The sequence below is a fragment of the Hyalella azteca genome, unplaced genomic scaffold (assembly GCF_000764305.2).
Source record: "Hyalella azteca isolate HAZT.00-mixed unplaced genomic scaffold, Hazt_2.0.2 contig6976, whole genome shotgun sequence".
NCBI classification, from domain to species: Eukaryota; Metazoa; Arthropoda; class Malacostraca; order Amphipoda; family Hyalellidae; genus Hyalella; species Hyalella azteca.
In genome coordinates, this window is record NW_025937115.1 from 312,870 (window position 1) to 337,480 (window position 24,611).

Here is a 24,611-nt window from a genome sequence, read left to right on the forward strand (position 1 = left end):
TGTCAGCCTATTCCTATTATCTTCACTAAAAGTAGTTCCATAGATAACAAAATATGCGATGGGTACCAGGGTACGACAATATTTTGCTCGTCACACAAAAATTTTATCATTTTATTTCTTACGTTATTCAGCATTCAATCAAGCAAATAAATAGAAAGCAATCCAGAAAAAGCTTGTTTAATCTAACAGTCGATCACGTTTTTAAATCGTGACCGAGTTGTAGGTATGAAAAACATTATGTAATGAGAAGTAAGCTCCATTTAAATTAGAGTTACCTAAAGTACTAGAAAATGAGACGGACACTAATTAAATAGAAGTAATCAAAGTTTTAGGAAATACGTTAAACATTCTATTTAAATAGGAATTATCTGAAGCATTATGAAATTAGAGAGAGACGCTCCGAATCTCGGAGATATCTGCGCCGGAAAGATAACGTATCTATCATCCCACCGAGCAGCAGATGTGCTGCTATGTCGCTACAGTCGTGAGGTGGCGTGCGTCTGGGGCGGGTGAGTGGCAGGGTGGAGCTAGGAACTATTTCTAACTATTATATAAATATTCGGTCTGATTAACGGCAACCTTATTGTAAATCATGACATGCGTGATAAATATGCGTGCACTCCTAGATTAACGGCTGGTTGCACTTTGTTCTGATAAGATTTTTACTTGTTTGGAAACGGAAATTTTTAGGACGTATGTTATTTTCGATTTATTTTTATTCTCTTGATAACTGCTAAATTCGATATATATTGATTAATTTCCGGCTAAGCTATTATTTCTTACCATAAAAATTTTGTAAATATTGTTCTGCATAGAATCGATTTTCGCTCGTTATTTTTAATAAATATGCATTTTTTATAACGGATTATAGATATTCGCAGAACAAATTTGTGTAGTAAATACGTCTTTAAAATAAAAGATATATTTAATTTCATGTCTAAACTATTTTCTAGGCAATACTCTGTCAAAAGGGGCTTTACTTCGGCAATCTAGATTCAACGAATTCATAAAAATAGAATTACTAGCTGTTTTATTTGTTAGCTCATAACATGAAACAGAAGGTTACCAACCCCACGACATCCTTCAGGCCTCTAGACGTAAACAAACGCTGATTCTGTTGGTGTGAAAATCCCATTTTCATGGACTTATCGTTTTTTTCGCAAAGATATGTCTGACTATTAGCTTGGTGAGCTGAATGTGGTTTAAGAATGACACCAGTAACGCGATGGCAGATGTCACTACACCGGCTTCCATTATAGTACGAAAAATACGGTAGAATGGATACTTACGCGCACGGGAAAGTAAATGGCGGTTGAGAAATGCTCATTTTTCCACTTGGTCTCGTAGTTTACACGAAAGAAAAATTGTCTGAAAATGCAGTAAGTCAAGTTTATTGTAATTACAGTTGGTTGATGATTGAGGAACATGGACCAGAGGGTCCAAATTTATTTAACAGGTGCGAACTGGACTCATCGTAACAACCCTTCTGTGTTGCAGATCCGAGTTGTGTCTTCCGGGATTATTGTAAACTGAAAGTTGCATCGATCGACCTTCCTGCTCATCCTCCTGCAGAAATGGATCTTTTAGCTACGAAATCATTGGCGTTAACTATTATGTTTTTCATCACCATCGTTGTGGGGCTGCTTCCCATAAAGGTACGGAAACTCCTATTGACAGTCCCAGGATCTATCGAAAGATCGCGCACCATATTAAGTGCGTTCCTCTGCTTCGGCGCCGGCGTTTTGTTTGGTACTACCTTCCTCCATATCCTGCCTGAAGCTCTAGAAAACGTCGAAACGGCGCAGTCAAATGATTACGTGCCAACTACCAGTTTCGGCCTGGGCGAGTTTATATTTTGCTGTGGTTTCTTCTTCATGTACATCGTTGAAGAGATCGTTCACGCGTATGTTCACAAGCATTCGACAGGACATTCTGGCCACAGCCATGAACATCATCTCAGAGTCTACGACAACCAAAGCACCTGTGCATCTTCTGGTGACGCCCGGGGCAGCGGTGCCGTTCAAGCCGAGTCTACCTCGCATTCCGACCGCCATGAACTGCAGCAACCCAGCCCCTGTAGTGGCAGACGCCATACGTACTCTATGTCACAGAGCGTGGACGGAGAGGACGCTGTTATCGTCCCTGACCACGGGCACGTTTGTCCCGATCCCTGCTCGAACCAAGGGCCCCGTCCGCGAACCAGTACGTGCGTGGTAGCAGCTGACTTCATGGTAGAGGACACCGAAAACCGCAAGAATTATGCGCTCAACCTGATGAGGTCAATATTTGTCATCATGGCGCTGTCTGTACACGGATGCCTCGAAGGCTTCTCTCTGGGAGTGGAAGCGACTAACCAAGGAGTGTGGCTTATGTTTGGCGCACTCATGACTCACAAGATTGCTATTGCCTTCAGCATTGGCATGGAGTTGCTAGAAAAGGAGATCAAAACCTTGCACTATGTCATATACATCGTCATTTTTTCAGTGGCTTCACCTGTTGGTGGCATGATCGGAGCGATCGTGTATGCATACTCGGCATCAGATTCAGCCGCTGGACAAATCAGTATCATGGTACTGCAAGGCATGTCTGGGGGTACCATCATGTACGTGATATTCTGTGAAATCCTTGAGAGGGAGCGATGCAAAAACGAAGGAAGATTTATTCGCATGCTTACACTCATTTTAGGCTTTTTACTGATGGCCGTGTTAGAGTTGGTAGCAGGCGAGCCGGACGACGCGGCTAATACGGACGAAGGCAGAATAAAAGCACCATCAATTATGTTCTCCAGGTTTGCACGGGATGAACGTTAGCCATTCATGAAGCGTGTTTATTTCAATAAGCTGCTCACGCCAAGCATGAAAAGTAGCACGGACATGACATACAATTCATATAATCAGGATTTCATACCGAAATACAGAAATCCTTGTTAGGTCCAATATGTTAAAATTTTATGATGTTGAAAGGTTGGAAGTATTATGCAAAATTTTAAATGTGCGGTAGTTGATCTTGTTCAAGTGTTCTCCCTTGAACAATAAATTTTCCCAAGAATACGTACTTTGCTTGCAAAACTAGACTAAACTGAGCCTAATCGGAAAAATCGTTTTATAATAAACTTATAATTTGTACTTGAAATATGTACCAACCTATAGTGCAAGTTCTGCCGGATAAGAAGCAGTATAGTGAGCAAAAAACAATCAAATTGTGAATTTTAATCAATATCAAAGTTTTCGAGCTTCATTAATTCGGTAATTTATTCAGAAATTGTAACTAAAACTGTAGAATGTATTGACATAACTGAGAAAATGTGAGGAATGTTATGGTTTGTTCTTCCGATCTGTTGATTTTTGAATAATGATACGAATTATACACTCTCTATATTTGTTCGTACTGATTTTCCTTTAAATAATTATTTCATCTTGAGTAAATTCTTTCATTCATGGATTTTAAGTATCGTTAAACGTTTCAGCAGCTAATACAGACCAGATACAAAATCGTCCAAAAACGATATCCAAAAAACAGATCCCGTCCAAACACGATCGACCGCGGAAATGAGTTTTCAGATACTTTCACTTGTGTAGCTTCTGTACTTGGAAGATGATCGAGGACCCGTTAGCTGATAACTGTAACGCGGGGCGTGAGATAAGGTTGTCACACGGTGACAACGTCTGTGGACTTGTAAAAAAATTGGGCATCTTTATTTTTTCGCAGTTAAAGTGAATAAATTTTAGCATAGAAGGCTGTTAATTGGAGAAAATATAGATATATTATTGGTAAATCCAGTTCCAGAGACTCCACTCCCTTTATTTATTACAACGCAAATTTGAATCTGTGCCTTTCAGAGCCAAGAAAAATATTTTCACCCCATAAAGTCCTATTGTGCGATATCAATGTATATACTATAACAACAATAGTTCCGTGCAGTGTACTGAGCAAGTTTATTAACATCGTCAGTTTGCAACTAGTCGAAAATCATTTGTAGATGATTATGATATATGAAACACCAGAAGTATCAAGTAAATATTAACAGAAAACGATGTCATTCAAACATATATTTTTAAATTCTGTTATAAATTAAACACAATTAAAATATAACTCGCCATAAATTAAAAACTTAAACTCAAAAATTAACACGCATCCAATTCCTTGCCTTTCAAGTCCATGTACAGTCTCTATCTATTGTACGAATTATGAATATTATTGTATGAAGTTTAGTAATAACATCAGAGTCTTCTTCATATACAAGCGATACTTTTCCATGAGTGGCTTCAAACCTTTTCAAGTCAGTCGAATGAGTTCCGTACTTTAGTCGTTTTATATTATCATTATTATTATTATTATTAGACCAAGTTAGTGGTAAATAATAAACAAGTTAGTGGTAATAAATAAAAACAGAAGTTAGTGGTAAATAAAATGGTATTGAATATCGGTCAAAACATAATTCCGTTCTCCGTCGTGAGTCAATTTACCCATCCATATTATTCCAGAAGCATCGTCGACCATGATTCTACAAATTCTTGGTAACAATTGAAGAGACACTTAAATGATAATTTTTTTATCTCGTCATCACCTAACGACGTATAGCCTACATTTTTTTCGGTCAATATTTTATCATTCTCAGTCTTTCTCCCAAAATTACAATTAAGGCATTCTTTTCTAGAGACAATTCGTGATTTCGCTGTAAAGAGAATAATTCAATGTTAAAATACTAACATATCTGTTTTTTTCTTTAATTTTTAAATTCCTCCATATTGTCTGCCAGTCCATGACTTCTTGCGTCTCAACACATCTCACCATTATGCGATACTCCTGCGTCCGTGTCCTACGATGCTGTTACCGAATATACAATAAAATAGTTGAATATTATGGTCAATATTTTGTGGAAGAAATCACAGCTAAAAATACCGGATTATTGTCACTGGAAAATTTTCAAGGCAATCGAAAACGATTGGAAAGAATCTGTTCAGCCAGCGTCTTTACAACAGAAGATGCTTTCTTATCTCTCAAGGCGACGACAGATATAAATTAGAGAAGTCGGTGAATAAGTCTCGTGAATAACGCGAGAATAACACGAAATATCCTAGAAAAATTCGACAACTGCATGCTATAAATGGCAAATAAATCGAATGAAAAGCTGGGACTGAATTTTCACAACTGGCTTTTACGAGAGTAGAGAAATATTTGATCTGTTTGGAAAATATTAAAAGTGAGACAAACGTCTGCAGATGATGGACACTTTATTTATCGATGGATAAAAAATTTAATAGCAAGGAAATTGATAAGATAATGCTTGCCGATATGAGCGAGAGATTTAGGAATTTTCTGTTCCTTAAATAATTAAAGAAAACGAGACTACAGCAAATGCGGTTGACTTCTCCATTTCTCTTTACAGCCAAGATGATGAAACAATCATTTTGTATATCAATCAGAAAGGTACCAGTTTCAAAAAATGAAAAATTGCTTTATCTGAGCACCTTTTTAATAGCCGAGTTTGACTCTATACCATCTTTTAAACTTTTATAAGTCACAGTAAATCAAATAAAAATTATACCTGTATCAAACGAGCATGCTCATCTTCTTCCGTTACAAGATTCAGTTTGGCTTGTAGTGGACGCAATTCTAACGTTCGAGAAGAGACATTTTTAACTTAATAACGTCGCTTGGCCAGTATACTTGCCATATGAGATCGATATGAAATTTTTCCAAAACTACGAATGTTATGGTTTGAAATGGAGTCTGGCGGAATAAGACGAGTACTGAACATGTTTTGAACGATTCACAGTGTTGTGCTGAGCTGCATAGTTCATACCTGCTGCTTAGTTGGCCTTGGAAAGTTGGAATTTTCTGCTGTGAGTAATGACGCTATCAAGTCAGGACACAACGTAGATTACCCCTTGTTTCTGCTGGCCACACCTAACTACTGAATAGTATTCCTGAACAAATGTTCTCATGATATATGCATGCACTTTTGTGTTTCTAATATCATAAGACCATGCACTATATATTGGGACACATATATAAGTGGCTACTGGTTAGTAGTGTATTTGCCAATCGAATAGATAAATAAAAGAATAGAAACTCCTGAAGCTGCAACAAATCATAGCAGTTATACATCCTGAAGTTACGAGCAATCCAGAGCCCCTTCCAACGAAAATTTGCTCAACAATTTTCTGAATGATTCTGTAGATGACGATCAACTAAAAATTTTAATTTAACCTCAACAAAATTGAACCTCAACATTAACTTGCCTCGAATCAAAGACTAAAAAAGGTGGTTGGCAGGTGGCCATTAGATAAAACAAGACAGAAAATCTAGTGCCGGATTTTAGCGATGCATCAAGAAATAGTTATTTGAAGCCAAACCACTGGAAATTGCTGAGGAGGAGCAGTTTTGGCCAACACAGGTCGAGTTCGAATGTCTGTTGTGAATACCTTGGTACGGCAGTCAGCATCAAACATATAACAGGTAAGTTTCCGTACTACAGATGCCGTGAATGTGGCGTTCTGTAGTCTGTACCATTGATTTTTTGCAGCGTGTAAATCTAAAGTACTTGAAGGGATTAGCCAATTAAATCTCTGCCTTTGTCGTCCATTGCAAGTTTTAGTTGAAAACCTTCCATGTGAAAAGTTTTCAACTAAAACTTGCAATGGACGACAAGGGCAGAGATTTAATTGGCTAATCCCTTCAAGTACTTTAGATTTCACTTTATTCTACCTGTACTCATTCTTTTGCCATTCAAGTTTTTATAGCGAGGTGGCCACTGGCCAGTATCCCTGCCGGTCTGTATTTCGAGTAATAATAAGAAAGTTAGATATTTTTTCTTAAAAATTCGTTAAGAGATACCTAAATGAATCCATCGAATTGAAAAAAAAGTTTTAATGCTCTCCAGGGAATTATCGGCGTTAATGGGTTAACAGTTCAATGTCGCCTACAGTCTGCAGGTGTTTATCTCGGCCAGAGCTGTTGGCTGCAGTGCTTGTGGTCCCGCCAACGTATTAGTTTTGGCCCAACCGTTGCCTCGGTCCCGTCCCTGCCTACGGTAGGTCCCGTCCCTAACGCAGTTCCGCCGTAGTATCAGTCCCGTATTAGTTTAGGCCCAACCGTTGCCTCGGTCCAGTCCCTGCCTACGGTAGGTCCCTTCCCTATCGGAGTTCCGCCGTAGTATCAGTCCCGTATTAGTTTTGGCCCAACCGTTGCCTCGGTCCCGTCTCTGTCTCGGTCCCTTAAGCGCGTCGTCATTCCTTAACCATTTCCGACCGCGGCATATGATTATCAGTGAATCTAGTTAGCGTAACTACGAAATAATTAGCTGATGAAGTTACGCCTTCTTAATTAAGAAGGAATGGGCGAAACGGAGAATAAATTTAAAAATCTAGACGAAATAAAGTAAAAATACAGAAATAATTACTCATCAACTTCGAATCAGAGACAACGATCAATTGTTGATTCGAGGAGAGGTTAGTGGGAAGGTACGGTTGTTCAATATAAATGGAAAAATGCCACCAATTATCTTGATGTATATTATCACTACAGACTTGTATTTGTAAGGTCATTATTCGACTATAAATGTATACGTACACGATATGGCCGCTGCACTTCTCATTCGTTTAAAGAGAAACATTTATGCTTCTGTTGAGCTTAATTTGTTTGCCTATGACTATGACTTATCATTTTAAATACTAATTCAAAGAAATATGTATTTATATATTAATGACGTATTTAAACTGCACGATGCTCGGAGAAAATTTCGAATTAAGGAGATAATGGAAAAAGCAAAATTTTAAAATTCTTGAAAATATCATGCGGCAAGTTCACAAATTTGCCATGACGTGAGCGCGAACTGCAGGCAGCGAAGCTTGCTTACGTGTCCCATCATGCTCGACTGGCAGCGTGAGTAGCCGTTTTTCCGGCGCTTATATGCAAACGAATTACTAAATCCTTCTCTATATATTAATTTTACTAGCTTCTAGGAGTTTTGCTGTTATGAAACATTGCTTTCTGTAAAGTAAACGTGTATGGATTACAATAAGTAGTGTGTCTTCGCGCGTCTGGCAGCTCTGTTGTCGGCTAATTTCGTGCAGACGTGCACATGCGATCAGTAGGGTGAGAGATTCCGGAGTGGTAGGTGTGCTGGCAAATAGGCTGCTAACCATGACATTTGATAGTGAAGCTCGCTCCCACGCAACATGTGACAACAATGGGGCCATGGCAACCCATCTTTCGTAACAAATTGTGTGTAGGACTGATGGAAAGTTTGCACACATGCTTCGATTATCTTATTATGAAAAGTATTGTAAATTGTACGGAACGGTCGTGTGTTGTAATTAGCGTGATATTATTGAGCGCTTCAGTGACCTCATTTAATGAGCCTGTAATATCAGCTCTAACCTCGTTATTTGGTACTAGTTTGTTCTTTTAAACATCGTTTGCAGCACATTTAATTATACATCAACGATTTGGCTTAACTCAGTGCGTTTACTTCAAAATTGACGGTCGAATTAATAAAAATAGTATGATTTACATCAAATCATTGAAGTATGAAGCAATAAGTTTACCATATCAGGTCACTCATGTGTATTGCATAAAACATTTGATTGAAATTTGCTAGAATTGTAACCAAATTTTGAAACATAAGTTTGAGCATATTGTTTGAGTTGCAAACATTTCAGCGTAATTTATGATTTCTCACAAAATTCATGATGTTATCGATAAGATAAGAAGTGTTACCTATTCCGCGCAATCCATTATTTTAGCTGACACACGCTCTAATGACCAACGGGTGCGGTCAACCTAATTTATATTTTGCCATATAATTCATGCTAGTTTTCGATATGTTGTGTTATTCAGGGCAATGCAATACTCTAGGTGGAATCATAACCGTTTGAGATCATACATGCCACGATCGACGCGAAGAGTAAAAAAAATATAACTCAGTACTCAGTGCAGTGAGTGCCAGAGAGCGCATTTTCTCGTCGACGAAAACTTGAGGTCACGGACAGACGGACGGACAGACGGACATGGCGAGCACAATAGTGCATTTTTCCATAAATGAGAAAATGCGCTAAAAATGAATTGATATCTGAACAAACGACGCGATTGTTACAAGGTATCGAGGCGCCGCCGCCCAATATAAGCCTCTCTCATCACTGAGTGAATTAAAGTATATATTTCATTGTGATCGTCATTCGAACTGTGGGTGGGGTGTGGGGCAGTGAAGGGACGGTGCTGAGTATAATTTGACCAAATCGTGTGGCGGTTCTTCTCACATCTTCGCTATATTGTTTACATAATTGACTGTTTAAGACAAATAGTGTTTAATGACATATTAATTCAGTTTTATTAAAATGGCTTTATGACAATTCTACGTTGTGGCACTGGATTTTCAATTTGTTAATGGAGCGATTCATTATATTGACAGTTTGACCAAGTTTAGATTAGTTCCATCTCGGTTGTCTATAGCTGCATTCTGCATCGTCCAATTCATATCAACTTCTTGCCATTCAAGTGACACGCTACATCTCCTGCACTGGATGAAGCTATCAGTACGACTACGAGCTATCAGGCAGACATTAATCTTTAGGAAATCAACTATAAGCGAATCTAACGCCACAATGCTTTTCACCTAAAATATACAAATATACTAAAATTTTCAAATTATCCATTGAAATTATTCTTAGACGAATGTTGGTTTTAAAAATGCATTCATATGAATATAATCAGACTCCTGTCGTTTTTGCGCTCACGCAGGGATTAATGAGTTACAATGAAGACGCCCTCGCGCAAGTACAGACATCCTCATGGTCTGCAAGTACAGACATCCTCGTGGTCTGCAAGTGCAGACATCCTCGTGGTCTATACAGACATCCTCGTAGTCTGCAAGTACAGACATCCTCGTGGTCTGCAAGTACAGACATTCTCGTAGTCTGCCACGCAAGCTTTCACACGCACGCCTCACCACGTCTGCTCAGCCCATCACGCGCTCTATGCGATGACGTGTACTGCCATAATTAACACTGTCATCGTCACCGCTCGTGTCGAACATTTTCTTCTTAATTGCGCATTATTCTGTCTCTTAATTCGTGTTTATGGGCCGTCTTAAGTGGCTTGCAACTAGTGCGACCGTTTAGCTTCATTTTTTTTTGTCGTCTGTTTTTATGAAGTAATTGCGCCCGAACATTTTATCCACATCATTCTTATTGGTTTTTAACGGAAGAAACTCTGTCTCTGTAACATGCTTAAAAATTTGGAAGCTTAATTTCAGATCGTATTCATTGTATTTGTAGGGCCAATGTAACATGTATAAATATGTGTTATAATGTAAATAATAATTTATAAATAATAAATAAATAAACAATCATTAAAATTTATCCTATAAGTGCACACCATGCGTCATTTAAGTTAATATATAATAGATAGAAGCAATTTTAGTAGCCTGTTCTGTATCAAACGTGACCTGTTTCATACTCTTTCAATCAATGATGTAATATTTCTTATCATTACGTTTTTCTGTCTCGTGGCAGAAAAATTTTACAGGAGAAGTGATGCACAGTGACGATTATTATAGCACCTGAAATACGAGTATGAATATCCGTGCTAAAGTGTTAGGGAACAATAAATGTTATTTAGGCCAGTAATGTGAAGCAGAGCAATGCTTTGAAGAAAGTGTTAGGGAACAATAAATGTTATTTAGGCCAGTAATGTGAAGCAGAGCAATGCTTTGAAGAAACTGTGATTCAGTGACTCAATTTTTTAAGTTTCATGTGGAATTAAAGTAACTACTAGGGGTTATATTTGAAGATGAGAGTTCGTTTCCTTCTTCCTTAACAAGAGGCAACAAAGCTCAACTCGTAATGGCGGATGTCGCCCTTCCCGAAGGTGAGTAATGAGCTCAAATTTTGCCTGCAACAAAGTTAGGGGATTTAACATTACTGTGCAGATTGTTTTAAGCCAATTTACATTATTGTTTTCGTTGTTAGACCAAACGTCATGCATGTCGATTGGTTTTAAAGTTCCATCGAAAACTTCTATATTATAATCTGTAATTACATTCAACTGATTTAATTACAGCGTATTATTTTATTAAACTGCAAACTTATGTTTATCAAACGAGTTATTTGAATTACATTCCACTGATTCTCGAGCAGAATTTATATATGTGTCTTGAGGCGAAAACTCCCACTATGATCATAAACTGAGGCTACGATGGTCTTTAGTTCGCATTTTACGTCCAAGGTTGGTATTATTGCTGGAGATATTATTTGTACCTTTACGACGTACTCGTAAATTCTTTTAGTATGTGACCATTCAGTTAAGTTATTATATTAAATACGATTGTGTGAGATTGTCGTTAGAACTTTTTTACGTGTTTTATGCTGCGCCGCTGCGTGACTTCGCTGCTTCCAGCCGTGGCCGCTGCGAGACATTGCTGCAACATGACGTTGCTGTTTCACTGAGCGCTTTGACTTAGCGTTACAAGAAAACGAGTACGAGTGAAATAGAAACAGATAAAGAAAGAGTGAATGTCGACCTTATTCTATTGTTGCTCTGTCATTCAAAGTTAAAGTTACTCACTGTATCTTTAGTTTTTGTTGATCTTCGTTTCGTATTCACGTTCCCGTGCTCTCCCCACGACCCTTCTCTACCACCCACAGGTTCATTACACCCCTCATTCACCCCTCTTTTCTCACCCCCTCCCCACGTATTCTTTACCCCACCCTCTATCCTCCACACACACCGTTATTCGTCACGGTCATTTGCAGCGCTACTGTTCCGCTAACAAATCATGCTTTTTAACCTACTCGCGGAAATAATCCTAGTGAAAATTAACTAACTTGTTTAGTGGCCGATATTTTCAAGGAACTTGCAGTAGAACATACGAATTCTTTAACAGTAGTGGTACACAACCAGTTTATAGTACACAACCTTGAAGCTGTCATTACCGCACGTCAGTCACCGAGACGTTCGTGACACGAGCCTGTGGGTCGCGACGTTCGCATGGCTTCCTGACAGTGCTACTGTGATGCAATGCTCGCCTCCCGCATTCTCTGCTGTCTGAACATCAAATGTTTTCATTCATTAAAACTGATATCTATCCAGTTTTGCAGTACCTATACGCTGTTCATATATGTGCTGTCAATACTTTCCGAAATCTGTTGCCGTCTCGAGCTGATATTGCATTATCAAAGCAGAACAAAACTGGACTTGGAAACATTAATTTTGTTTTTTTTTATGATTTGTTAGATTGTCATCTTTATTGTTGTTTATGTTTTTTTCCATGATCTCGACCAAAAATATACTATTAAGTAAATCGACCAACGCATTTTTTACATTAAAGCATTTATCCTCCCTTGTGTATGCAATATACTGCCGACTAAATGAGTCTGATTATTTAACACTTGTAATTGGCTTTGCAATGCTGCCCCGAGCACAGTACATGAGATCATAATAAATAGCTCAAGTTTCAATTTCCTGGCTCATCAGTAACACTACAGTTCATGCGGGCTTGCCGCTTCCCGTAGCGTTGAACACGAAGAGGAGAACTTGACGAACTTAGCGTCGCATGTGGCTGCCTGTCCTGTCTTCACGCCGGCAAACTTCTGATGGTTCCCTAATTTTGAGAACTTCTGCTTAAGTTAGTGATTAGAAAGTTATTGGATTGTTTTGGTTCATTTAATACCTATGCATATATTAAAGATTTATATGCGGGGGAATCTATGAAGGAATGTTTTTAGTCTTTTAATGAAAAGAGAAGCGCGATGTCGCAAACTTGTCATTATTCATCAGTGAAATATTGTTACTATTTTTCGCCCAAATTGTTATCTCTCGCTCGTGCTTGACTTGCCAGTGGCCGCTCGTCGTGACTCACGCTGTCACGTGCTGCTAATCCCGCAACATGGCCGACGCTTCTGCACTTTTACTTTAGTACAGAATCATGGCAGGCTTTTCTAGCCGTCTTCTATCGGCCTACGGTAAAACGGCTCAAACAATGTATATATACTGCGTGTTTGTCCCATTGCATTTCTTCCTACTGTCGTGTGAATTGAGGGAATCGAGTGTTAAAAATAACCGTTAGAAAATAATTAGAAATTGGCTGTTATAATTAACTGTTAATTAAAAAAAATATTGTAAGTAAATATTCGGAACCTTTCACACGATTAAAATATTCGCATATTCCGAATTAAATATCAGCGCACGGTCATGAATTGGACCAGCTTGTTAAAGACTACTTCCGACGGTGGGAATCGCGCATTATTTTGATAAAAAGCACATTATTTTGTGTAATATTTTAAAGACGAAACGTGTATTGTACGCAAAAGAAAATATCACCTGATCTCATCTTTTAATTAAGGCTTGTGTATAGTGTAAAGCTCGCTTCATTATCTCGCACGAGTTCGCTCGCTTCTTCTAGCAATATAACACACCATCAATGTTACACAATGTATATAGAGTACCTATGCTAACGCAGATCGCTAATTAACATGAACTTGCTGTATTTGATATATTCAACAATCAAATTAAACTTTCCTTGTTCCTCTTTATATTTGTCTTGCATAGACTCGTTACTTGTGCATGTTAATCCGGGCGCCGATGCTCGTTTCCGCGATGCTCGTTACTATAGCAGCTTTGGTTCCGAGGCGCAAGACGTGTTTCAGAGCAGCGGTTCGTCCTTATATTGTGGGCGCAGGTGCAATTAGTTGCGCCTCTAACGGACCGCGATTTACGAGCTCGTTTGTCTTGTCTCTCTTCCTTTGTGGATCGTCGGTCCCGAGATATTTACTCTTTTGCAGATTTGATGAATCAACTCCTGCTTATTTTCTGCTCTGCAGAAGTTTCGTCGGAGTTTGCTCGGGCTGAGTAATTGCATACGTCGTGCCAATCGCGCAAAATTGATGCAATTCTGAGAACGCTCTTCCATCAACTTAGAGTTGGATGGATTCAAGATTTTCGGTAGGGCGGACTGCTCCAACTCGCGCAGTCCGTACAGTCGACAAAAGCCAAACTTTTATCATAAGCTTGACCTATATGCTGCTATATCAATGATTGCGTTTTGTAATAAGTGGCATTTTTGAATTTTGATATTTCTTAACATAAATTTCTACAGAGATTAGGACTTGGATTGCTCCATTCAAAATTCGTGAACAAAAGAATCGTATGGTACATCGTTTTTTATAGTTTTTATTGTAAACTACCTAACTGATGAGCTGAGCATACTGGTAAACTTGAGCATACTTGTGTGGTTCTTCCCATAGTGGCTCGATGAGAAATGCGGAATTTTATGTGCACAGGTCCACAAATTACGATGCAATTGGGTTAATTTGCTCGTTTCTCGATCAACTTCAACTGAAGCGGCCACTCATTGATTAGTTGAGATCGTTGCCGTTCTGACCACATTTTCTTAGACTCGAACACAGGGTATTATTTTTCAAACATGTGTCGCTAAAGTTATTAGATTTTATTGAAATGTGTCGTAAAGTGTTCTTTTCTGTATTTGAAGCAGGCACAAGGTAATTATTTTTCTTTCGCTTGAAATCTTTGTCTTTTTGCTTTTCCCACGTTGGCTGTTTCGTTGTAACAGTTTCGTTACACTCAATTTGATATATTTTGCCGTCAAATATATATTCATGGACTGTTATGTATTTTCACTTACATTGACAAGTTTAATTACCTTAATTACTTTAACTTTTAAGACTAAGTAAGCTAATAGCTAACTCCCAACAAGCTCATTTTCTCGTTTCTCTTCACGATTTAAAGTAAAGTAGTTACTCGACGGTGGGTTTTTATCCAGATGCGTTAATTCTACGATGCTAATGTGAGAGTCCTTTAAGCTCGCTGCATTAGAGAGAGCAGTAAGAAGTCGAGCTAATGAAACTTTTCGAAAGTTTTTCTAATCCAATAAAAAACCTTTTGGATGTTTGTCCCTTGAGCTCATTACTGCTTTTATTTAATGATCATTAAATTTCGTATATGATATAAATATCGTAGTATAAGATAGTTTGTCTTGTAAGCGATTTTTGATTCTTTGTTCTTATTAACCAATGAAGTTAAGCAGGTGTAAGAAATCTACATTTAGACATTCTAAATATAAACTGACGCTATGAAAATTTATTTATTTCAGAATTGATAATCTTACATTATGTGAGAATAATAGGACAAAGACTAATGCTTCATTAAGAACAATGCAATTCGCTTATACATCATGCGATGTTGACACTGTATACATTTTCCATGAAGCTGCATGGTTCTAATAAAACTTTCGCACCTGCCGGCTAATTCCTACAGCTAGCTCGGCAAATGGAGACCTGAGTGTCGTATTAAAGTTGCTAAACCTCGTCACACTAATGATTTCGTATAGTAAACACCTAACTAATTATCATTGGTGATAGGATTACGTTTATTGAAAGTTTTACTGTCGCGATATTCTCATGTTGATAAATTTGATAATTTACCAATAAAATTATAGATATATCCCATTGTTCATTTTTAATCTCCAAGCAAGAAATTTATCAATGTGATAATATTGTTACCTCTGGTTAGAAACAGTTTTCCGTCATAGTGTTTTCATTTTGTTTACTTTGACTTTGGACAATTTAATTTGGACAACCGTTCATTGTCTAATATTAAGTATCCGTCTTCAAATGCCACGTCGGTTAATTTTTTATTTATTATTTATTATATTTTCTTGACTCCGAGATCCAATATATTGATTTGATGTTTATCCTAATGTTTAGGGAATAGGCCAAATTTTTATTTAGGTTATATAATTTTGCAGATTATGGTTAAGTTGCCGACAATCTAGAAGATTTCATAAAGTTTTACCGGATTTGAACCGACTTTCGTTTGAACCTGCGAAAGCAAACCCCGAGGCGGAAATCCCTGCTGCCAGAGATTTGATGTGACATTTATCCTACACGTACTCAATCATAAAAACTTTTAGAATTTGTGAAGATATTTCAAAGAACTTTTCTAAAATTTGATTCGATTCCTCCATTTCGGAATTTTAGAAAATTTCCTCTGAATTGTTTTCCATGTAAGAATTTTTTCACGACATTTTTTCTCTCTCAACTCTGATATACTGTTTTCCTTTTCATATTGCCTCCCTTCGCGGCGTTCGTCTTCTATTCCACCTGATATCCAAAGAAGTATATATATTAAATAAAATAGGAATTATAATATAATATCTGTTATTATTGCACATTCTTCTTGGTCTTGAGGTAGAGAGTGGACCAGCAACACGCTGTAGTATCACATCACAAACAGGCGCTGCGTGGGCGTCCCTGCCTCAGCAATGGCGGCTCTTGAAGCCCTCGCAATAATTGGGCGAGTCGAGGGCCCTCGTCTCTTGCCAGCCTTCCGATAATTGGGCCTCTCATCGGTGAAAAAATGTGGAAACATTCACGGTGCTCAATAAATGTACTACAGTTTTATATTGTACAGCTCTGCGCGGTCTGGTGGATATTATTTTTCATTAAGAGTCTTTTAAAGCTCAACGCTAATTGAAAATTCATGGTTCCGGATAAAATTCGTAAATGGCTGCATGCACATTCCTCAAACATGCCTGGAAGTTTTTGTAAATATTTTAAGGATTTTAAGGATTCGCTTCGGAGTTTAGCACCCGACGACTAATTTGCTTGTGCAATTAAGAGGAGCTTCAGGAAACGTTCATTAAAGGATCAGCCCGGGACAACGTATCTCAAATTTGTTGTCCTCAGGGAGTTGGCGTCGCATCAGATAAAGGTTTTTCATTTTCCAAGTTCAAACAAATAAAATTTCTTGCCTCTTATCTGAGATTTTTGGCTGGCAAAATTTAAATCCATAAAATATTTACAAACTTGAATCCGTTTTATTGAAGTTTTCCACGTGATGAACGAATTTAATTGGAAATATTTAGGATTGTTTCCTTACTTTCGTCATCGTCTAGCTCTTTCATTCGCCCGAAAAGTTCAAATCCCATCGGGACGAGCGGTAGCAACATTTGTCATGTTTTTTTTCGGTTTTAGATGTTCGTGTGTCTTGTTCAGGTTGTCAGTCTTCAGCGCAACTGTTCTTCTGTCCTCAGTCTGCTATGTGTTCCCTTTTTTCAGTCTACTGTGTGTCCCTTTTTGTCAGTTGTAGCGTGGCTGCGTTTACCGTCAATCCCACGCACTGCCTCACAGTATTCTAGAACTTCCTTTACTTCTGAGCTGCATTTGTTGATTAGAGGGCGACTTTTTTTATAGTACGCTTTGGAGGGAGAGAACGGTTTTTTCAGATGTTGAACTGGTAATTTTCCATTGAAGGAGTGGTATATACCTGTATATTTAAATTAATTTTGACCAGTAAATGAGTCAATGAGGTAACGGCGAGTTGGATGAAAGGATATCTCACTGAAAAAAATTTAGATGAAAGGAACATGGAAACAATTCCCCGGAGTTCATTATTTTAGGAAATAATTTACCGAGAAAGATAACCCAGGAGTAAGTTTTAATCCCTCGCTTTCAACTCTTTTCGTCTCATTAGTGGTGTGAGTTTCGCAATGAGTGCCATATGTTCACAGAAACCACGTTGGCTAAAAAGAAATAGATTCAAATAAGTGTGCAAATATTTCATGTCATCTGCTAACTAGATTCCAAAGTTTTAATTGTCAAAAAAAGGAGTCTACAATTTCACTGAAAATCTAGTCTCAACTCAACAAACAGCCGAATTTAACACATAATTTTCGGTCAACTTACTCACGAATATGAAGTGACTTTACAAAAGTGACATAACCTGAATTTCAGTTTGAGTGAAGCTCGTAAAGCAGAAGAGTAATTGCTCCACCCTGGCGCGTATTCCGACTTCTGCCTTAAATTGCTAAACTCTGGAGCGGCAAATTGTTACCTCGCATTGTTGCCCTTGCCGAAATATCCCCAATGTTGGTTCAGGAATTTTGTGTTAGATGCGACCGCCTTGTATGTTTGAACTTGCATCGATTGCTGTGTAGTTTGCGATAGATGAAAGCTGTGCCGTGTTTATTTGATTTATTTTGCAGCGTCCCATATTTGCTCACTACCCGACCTACTGTAAAACTCTACGTTATACGTATTATGAAACACTATATTCACTTCACAAGCGCATGACTTGGTATTCACTGGGTCGTATAGAACATGTCTGCATGGCTGCGAACATCGCGAGCGGCTCAGTCCAACTTCGTCTCATTTTTTAGCAAAGTTTTTGATGATTTTTTATTCCAGTTTTTTGGCCGCTCCTGCTGATTGCGCTGAGCTCGAGAAGCGTGGAGGTGCCTCCTATTGACATGACTCTGCTCGCTGCAGAAATGTTATGAAATTACCTATTGCTGATTAATAACATGTATATTATTGTACTACTCGATAAGATATTTGTCTAGTGACGTGGGCGTCCAGTAAATACGACGTAATATTGAACACAGTAAATCAGTTTTCGTAATGAATGTCTGCAACATGCATATATGTCTCCGCGATTCATTTACGCAGATAACTTTCCATTCAATCTTAGTTCACAACTTATAGTTTTAAATTCTTTGCCCTTAATTAGGATAATCTGTTTAGCCTGTTATGAATATATTGGGAGCTTTCAATTCAAGGAACGAGGCTACGCTGACTGAAAATTGCTGAATAATTTTAGAGCGACGTCTAAATAGATTTTTTGAGTTTGTTTACATTGAGTTTTGCCTTTCGAGCTGTTGCGAGATGTTTATTTTCCGAGCAAATTTGTTTGGCGTCCGATCTTGAGCCATATTTTGTAGCGCATGGGAAATGAGAGATGTGATCGGGCAACTCGAATGTTATTTCGAGTACTAGTTTTTCCTAGAGTATGGAATGGCCTGAGCTTTACGCAAATACCTGAGTATAAAAGCATTTTACCTGAGTATGGAATGGCTCTATAAATCATACTGGAGCAAAATCCATTGGTTGCATTAAAAGACTGCGGAGCGGTACTTCTAATTGTGAGGATTTGAGGTCAAAAAGACGCGAAACATTTTGTGCAGACTGACAGACCGATTACCAAACCGCTTCACCTGGAATTTCAGCTCAATAAAGACAAAGCTCTGTTCAGCCACCACGTCTGTGTCATGACTCAGATCGAGAAAGCCGGAGAAAGTTGATCCAAACCCACGAGACAAGCACTTAAAATATTCGTCAAAATGTACGGCATAGAAGTTATTGTTGCGACTAAAAAGTTGTTTATTATATTAGGTCTCCTATAACGTTTGAAACTTTGTTCAGTTTCCCGTCTGAATAGAAACTATGTAAATCTCTTACAGACTCGGCTAAAGATTTATGCAGTTTTTGCATTCGCAAATTTGATCACGTTCCCGCGACTTTTTTTTCGAGCGAGTGCGCATGTCTGGACCTATTCTGCGGAGGAACATTTCCTCCAGTCTTGCAGTTTCAATTCTCCGGAGTCACTGGCATCTAAGTGCCTTGTCGTGAATGATTTTATCCACGATGTCGGCTCCTTACGGCCTTTGATAGTCCTTGAAAATCATTGAAAGCCACCTGGAACCACCCTTCTGTTGACATGATGTTATTAAAGATTGATTTATGGAAGTGATAAATAAATCAGCATTTAACCGTTGTAGGATATATGATGTTGGAAGCCGTTCAGCCATTCTCGTATTCAGCCGTTTACGCTTACTCCGACTTGAACGTGACTATAACGCAATTATCAAAGCTGATTAATTAAACCATTACATTCATTCCATTGCCTGCATCCAATCATACCTCTATATGAAACCATACAGCATGCATCCAATAATGCTTTTTAAAATCTTCTGCTTTCATTCAGACACTCTTATAGTCAACCATCCACTTTCATCCTATCATGCTTAGTCAATAATTTGCTTCCATTTACGAAACAACGCATTCTTATTAGCAATGCCCATACCAATCGCATTGCTGGGTCTTCAAAGAACTCTCATTATTGCCGTGCTTCCTCAGCGCCCAATGTAAGACTCACATGCCTCCTGTCTTTTGAGCCGCTGTAGCCGCGATGACTGCCTCGCTATAGGGGAATATTTTCTCCGGGGAAATAACACTGACTTGTCTCCGGCTGCTTGCGATGATCTGTTTCAAAGCCGCGTTAACATGAATATTTGCCACACAGCTCATTGACCTGCCGGCGGGAAAAACACGACTCGGTTCATTTTTACGGTTCATGGGCCAAAAATGGGGTTCGTGTCCTGTGATTTTAAGGACGATCTGACGCTTGCGCTTATGTAGATGCATAAGTAAACGAATACATCAACGCAACATATCCACACTATAGTTGCTGTGGCTGGGATTAATGTTTTATTGTGGTGGGATTTTGCATGGTTTTATCTTTGCGTCGTTGTTAATTGTTATGAAGTTCCTCAATTTTTTTCTTTATTGCTCATTACGGTCGTTTTTTAATCAGCATAAATTATCTTTACCTATATTAATTTGGTACTACTTATTGGTTTGCCTCATATTATTATTCGCAAATTAATCTTTTTGCCAAAGTATCCTCCGGTGCATCTATCCCTAATTATAATCAGCACTTTACGATCATATAATGAATTATAGAGTATTTGATTTATGGTTTCTGCTTCTGCTCATGTCTATTTTAGTAAAATATAGAATGCATTATTTCGTTTCTTGTTAATTATGAATTGCACAATAACTGCTCAGAAGTATAGCATAATAAGGAATAAATTAGAGTCGTAATGTGTGACGATGAATCCTCATGGCTTGTGGCTTGCGCTGACACAAGCTACGTGCCCAGTCGCTTATCTCTCTATCTCTGACGCCTCCCTTATCGATGAGGTCTGTGGCTTCTGTCGAGCTTTGTTTATTATTGTTATTGGTGAAGCTTGTTATTATTTATTATTATTGTTCGAGCTTTGCTCATTATTGTTGCTGCGTGAAACGACAACATGACTGTTGCCGTTTTGTCATCCGCATAACTTCATTAATGTCAATCTCCATTCAAGAGCCAAATTTGACTTCTAAGCTTAGTATAATCCTGAAAATTAACTCATGAACGAAACTCATAAATTTTCGGATTTAAACATCAATAATTTTTTGGATGTAATTGATCATGTTCATCGTTATTTTGCCTGCATTCCCTCATTATTGCGTGCACTTCGGTCCTGCTACGAATAAATAAGCCTGCTGTTACCTCCAAAAATATTCCAGATATTTTTTCCTCGATGGTTCGATTATCGGAAATGTAGAAAACTCCGCCGTCTTTTGTTTGCATGAGGTGGTAGGTGCGTAGCACTTCTGCATCGGGTGCTGTTTATCATAATTGTTGCGAATAAATGCTGACAAATCTACTGAATTGTAGCAAAAATCACATAAATTAAAAAATAAAATCTATCTCAACACACTTAATTTAATTTTAATTATATAGTCATTATACCTGATATAATGATTATTAATTATACCATTATTTACTTATAATAATTTACTGGTGCCTTTTTGTCCGCATCAACGGAAAAAATCCTTTCCTTTTTTAGTTTTTTGCTTTCTTCTTTTGTGTAGTTTTCAGTCTTGTCTTATACCAACTTCATCTGACTTATAACTGAACAAGTCTCTTTATGTTGGCCGTCTGATGTCGGACAAATGGATGTGGAGCAAGAAATATAATGATACTTCTTGTAACTCTTAACGCTGAGCCTTGTAACTCTTAACGCTGAGTCTCGTTAAATTTAGCCCAAAGCCCGCGTTCTTGATATTAATTATATTATAAACTTTCAAAAAGTTAGAAATTTATTTCTGTTAGTTGCAATGTTCTTATGTTCTCCAGTTATACGCTAATGAAACAACTTTTGCGCTTAATATTATTCGAGTGATTTTTTTTTTGTGTCGGGTTGTTCTTGAATTTCTTTATTCGAGTGATTTTTTTTTTGTGTCGGGTTGTTCTTGAAACTATTCGTAAAACGCCGAACTTCTACTTTTTAACTGGATATACGTGCATGCATGGCCTCTTGAATGTTTCAAAGGTACAGAACATAACGTCATAACACAGAAGATAACGTCATACAGAACATAACACAGGTCAGACAAATGAAGATTATTCACCAAGAGCACCCATTAGGTTACTAACCTATGGCGCTGGCGGCCAGAGCTCGAGCTGAATATTCTCGCTTTATGACTGAAGAACATCGAACGTCGTATGATTGCTCTCTTTCACCGTGACATTTATTCTCTATACTCGTTCAATAACTTCAACGTATCCAAGATTCGTGCTAGATTCGTCCATATAGCATATACGAAATATATACGTGTATATAGCATATATATATACGAAATGTCGGGAAGCTGTTTATTTGATAATCTTACTTATATATTTGTTGAAGTTAGTATTTTTGCAGCCTGGCTGTTATTTGGGGTTGGCAGTTTTACATACATTTGTCAAGGTTTGTTTGTGTGTGAGAGAGTTTGTTTGCGTGCTTGAAGCCTTAGTTAAAGTTAGTGTGTTAGTAGTCTGGCTGTTGTGCTTGAAGCCTGGCGTCGCATCTGGGATGTTCGAGTGCATATCCTGTTTAATTATCCTGTCGGCTTATTGCTTGAACTGAATATATTATTAATTAATATGAATATAATATATGAATATTAATATATTATTAATAATATTCAAGCAATTTTATTGAACTGAATATATTGCTTGAACTGAATTTTCATTGTTATTGGTAGAACAGATAAATATTGGATTTGATTTTGTAATTGGTAAATATAAATTTAATTTTATTGTTTATGGACGAAAAAAATTTTTTTTCAGACTCTGAAACGAGAATAAATTTAGAGTCGTATTACCTATTTGAAATGTGAAAAGGTTTTCATTTATTTCCTATACATAAGCTTAAGAAAGGTATTAAGAAAATTGATGTTAAAAAATGATGTTAAGGATGTTAAGAAAATTAATGTTAACACGTTGACTACGAAGTGGTACATATGCGTATCACGAAATGTATTTCTTCAGTAGGTTCGTAATGGTACATAATTCAGGATGCCTAAAAACGGCCAAATCCGAGAACAAAAAAGGCCAACAAAGGCCGATAACTCAATATATATTACTAGTTTATTTGTAGGTTCCGCTATAAAAATTAATTCCATTTATTTCCTTTTTGCAGCATTTAAAATTTAATTAGGAAGTACCCCTATCATAAATTTTAGCTGGCTAACGCAATTGTGAAAAACTATATCACGGAATTCGTCCGGAAAAAAAGACCGTCTGGCAAACCTGTTTAAAAACAGTACAAAAAATGAAATAATAGTACAAGATGAAGCAATCGTAGTCAACTTGTTAAGAAAGTTGATGTTAAGAAAGTTGATTTTAAGAGAGTTGATGTCAAGAGAGTTGATGTCAAGAGAGTTGATGTCAAGAGAGTTGATGTAGCGAAAGTTGATGTAGCGAAAGTTGATGTCAAGAGAGTTGATGTCAAGAAAGTTGCTGTCAAGAAAGTTGATGTTAAGAAAGTTGATTTGAAGAAATTTGATGTTGAGAAATATGATGTTGAAAAATTTGATGTTGAGAAATTTGATGTTAAGAAATTTGAGAAAGTTAAACTCGAGGACATCATTTATTTTCTCCATCCACTTAATCTGTAGAGCTTTTAATTCCTAGAGCAGCGTTTCTCTGTTGCATAATTCATACCTTTGATGGCGCTTTAAACTCGCGCCCAACAGTTTTTTATGTCCGGCAAAAGCATCAAATGTTCATGCATCTCGGAAACGGTGATGATGCTGGGTCCTTGGAGCTCTTTCCTGGATTTGCAACTTTTCCTGGAACAAATATAGTTAGTACTTTTTCTTCAGATTTAATAATTCATTTCATTTTTCCGCGCAATGAATAAATTAAATGACATGTATAAACGTTTGTTCTAGGTTTCTGATTTATTGTAAGCTATAAAGCCTCTGTAAGTAGGTTTCTTATTGAATCGCGCAGTAGAAATGCAGCAATGAAGATCGCGCTGTGATGAATGCGAACTTTGAGCGCCAGTGACCCTTTTTTTGAAGAGCAAACACTCACGCACTCATCCTCATTTCGCACAGAAGTTTGATGCAAACCTGGAGTGTACATACGAAGTTCTAGCTTCTATATTGTCTTGCTTCTTACGTACATAAAGCAAACTTTTCGGAGCTCGTGTGAAACTTCCCGACCTGATCCCTGTTTGACGTCACAAACGAGGAGTCTTCAAATTTTCTTCTTTACAGGAGGCTTATGCCGAGTGCCGCTTCTAACGCCCGCATATTGTCTGGCCTCAGAGCGCATTTTGTTCTTTAATGGCGCCGTAACGAAGCGTGCTTCTGTCCGCACCCAGCTCTTCCACGAAAAATTCCTGTGCAAATGATGCTGAAGGACTGGTGAATAGGCAACGTGGTCTTATTTCTTATAACGAAGCGGGAGAGATTGCCGATATGAAGTCAATGTACCAAGCTTTTCATTGGTTCATAGTATTTAGTATAAATGTCCATGCAGTTTTTCTCATCGCGGTAAAGCTTGTGCGTTTTTCAGCAATCGTTGGAGTGGATCTCCACATCATATCACAGTTTATTACAGCGCGACCGTAAGTTAGCGCTGAGCTCACTGCCTGATACAGCAGCCGCGACAAGAAATTCTTCTCAAAGTGCTTTTACAAGTTCGCAGAA

At 37.8% G+C, this 24,611-nt stretch overlaps 2 protein-coding genes across 3 annotated transcripts in view; both read left to right on the forward strand.

The window, feature by feature from the left end:
* The first annotated feature begins 494 nt into the window (after positions 1-494).
* Positions 495-3,371, forward strand: LOC108672702 (protein zntD). Its single transcript, XM_018160418.2, has 2 exons — positions 495-509; positions 1,498-3,371. The coding sequence occupies exon 2, from the start codon at positions 1,575-1,577 to the stop codon at positions 2,808-2,810; it is 1,236 nt and encodes a 411-aa protein (XP_018015907.1). The 5' UTR covers positions 495-509; positions 1,498-1,574; the 3' UTR covers positions 2,811-3,371.
* A 7,151-nt stretch (positions 3,372-10,522) lies between these two features.
* The window catches only part of LOC108672806 (protein quick-to-court), a 96,564-nt gene continuing 82,475 nt past the window's right edge, over positions 10,523-24,611 (forward strand). For both annotated transcript variants that reach the window (XM_018160553.1, XM_047881079.1), the window contains exon 1: positions 10,523-10,872. In XM_018160553.1, the coding sequence (XP_018016042.1) occupies positions 10,848-10,872 (25 nt within the window). In that variant the 5' untranslated portion in view covers positions 10,523-10,847. The remainder of the gene's footprint in view (positions 10,873-24,611) is intronic.

What these genes read in the sequence shown, in the direction of transcription:
- LOC108672702 (XM_018160418.2), top strand. Translation starts at nt 1,575, where the DNA reads ATGGATCTTTTAGCTACGAAATCATTGGCGTTAACTATTATGTTTTTC.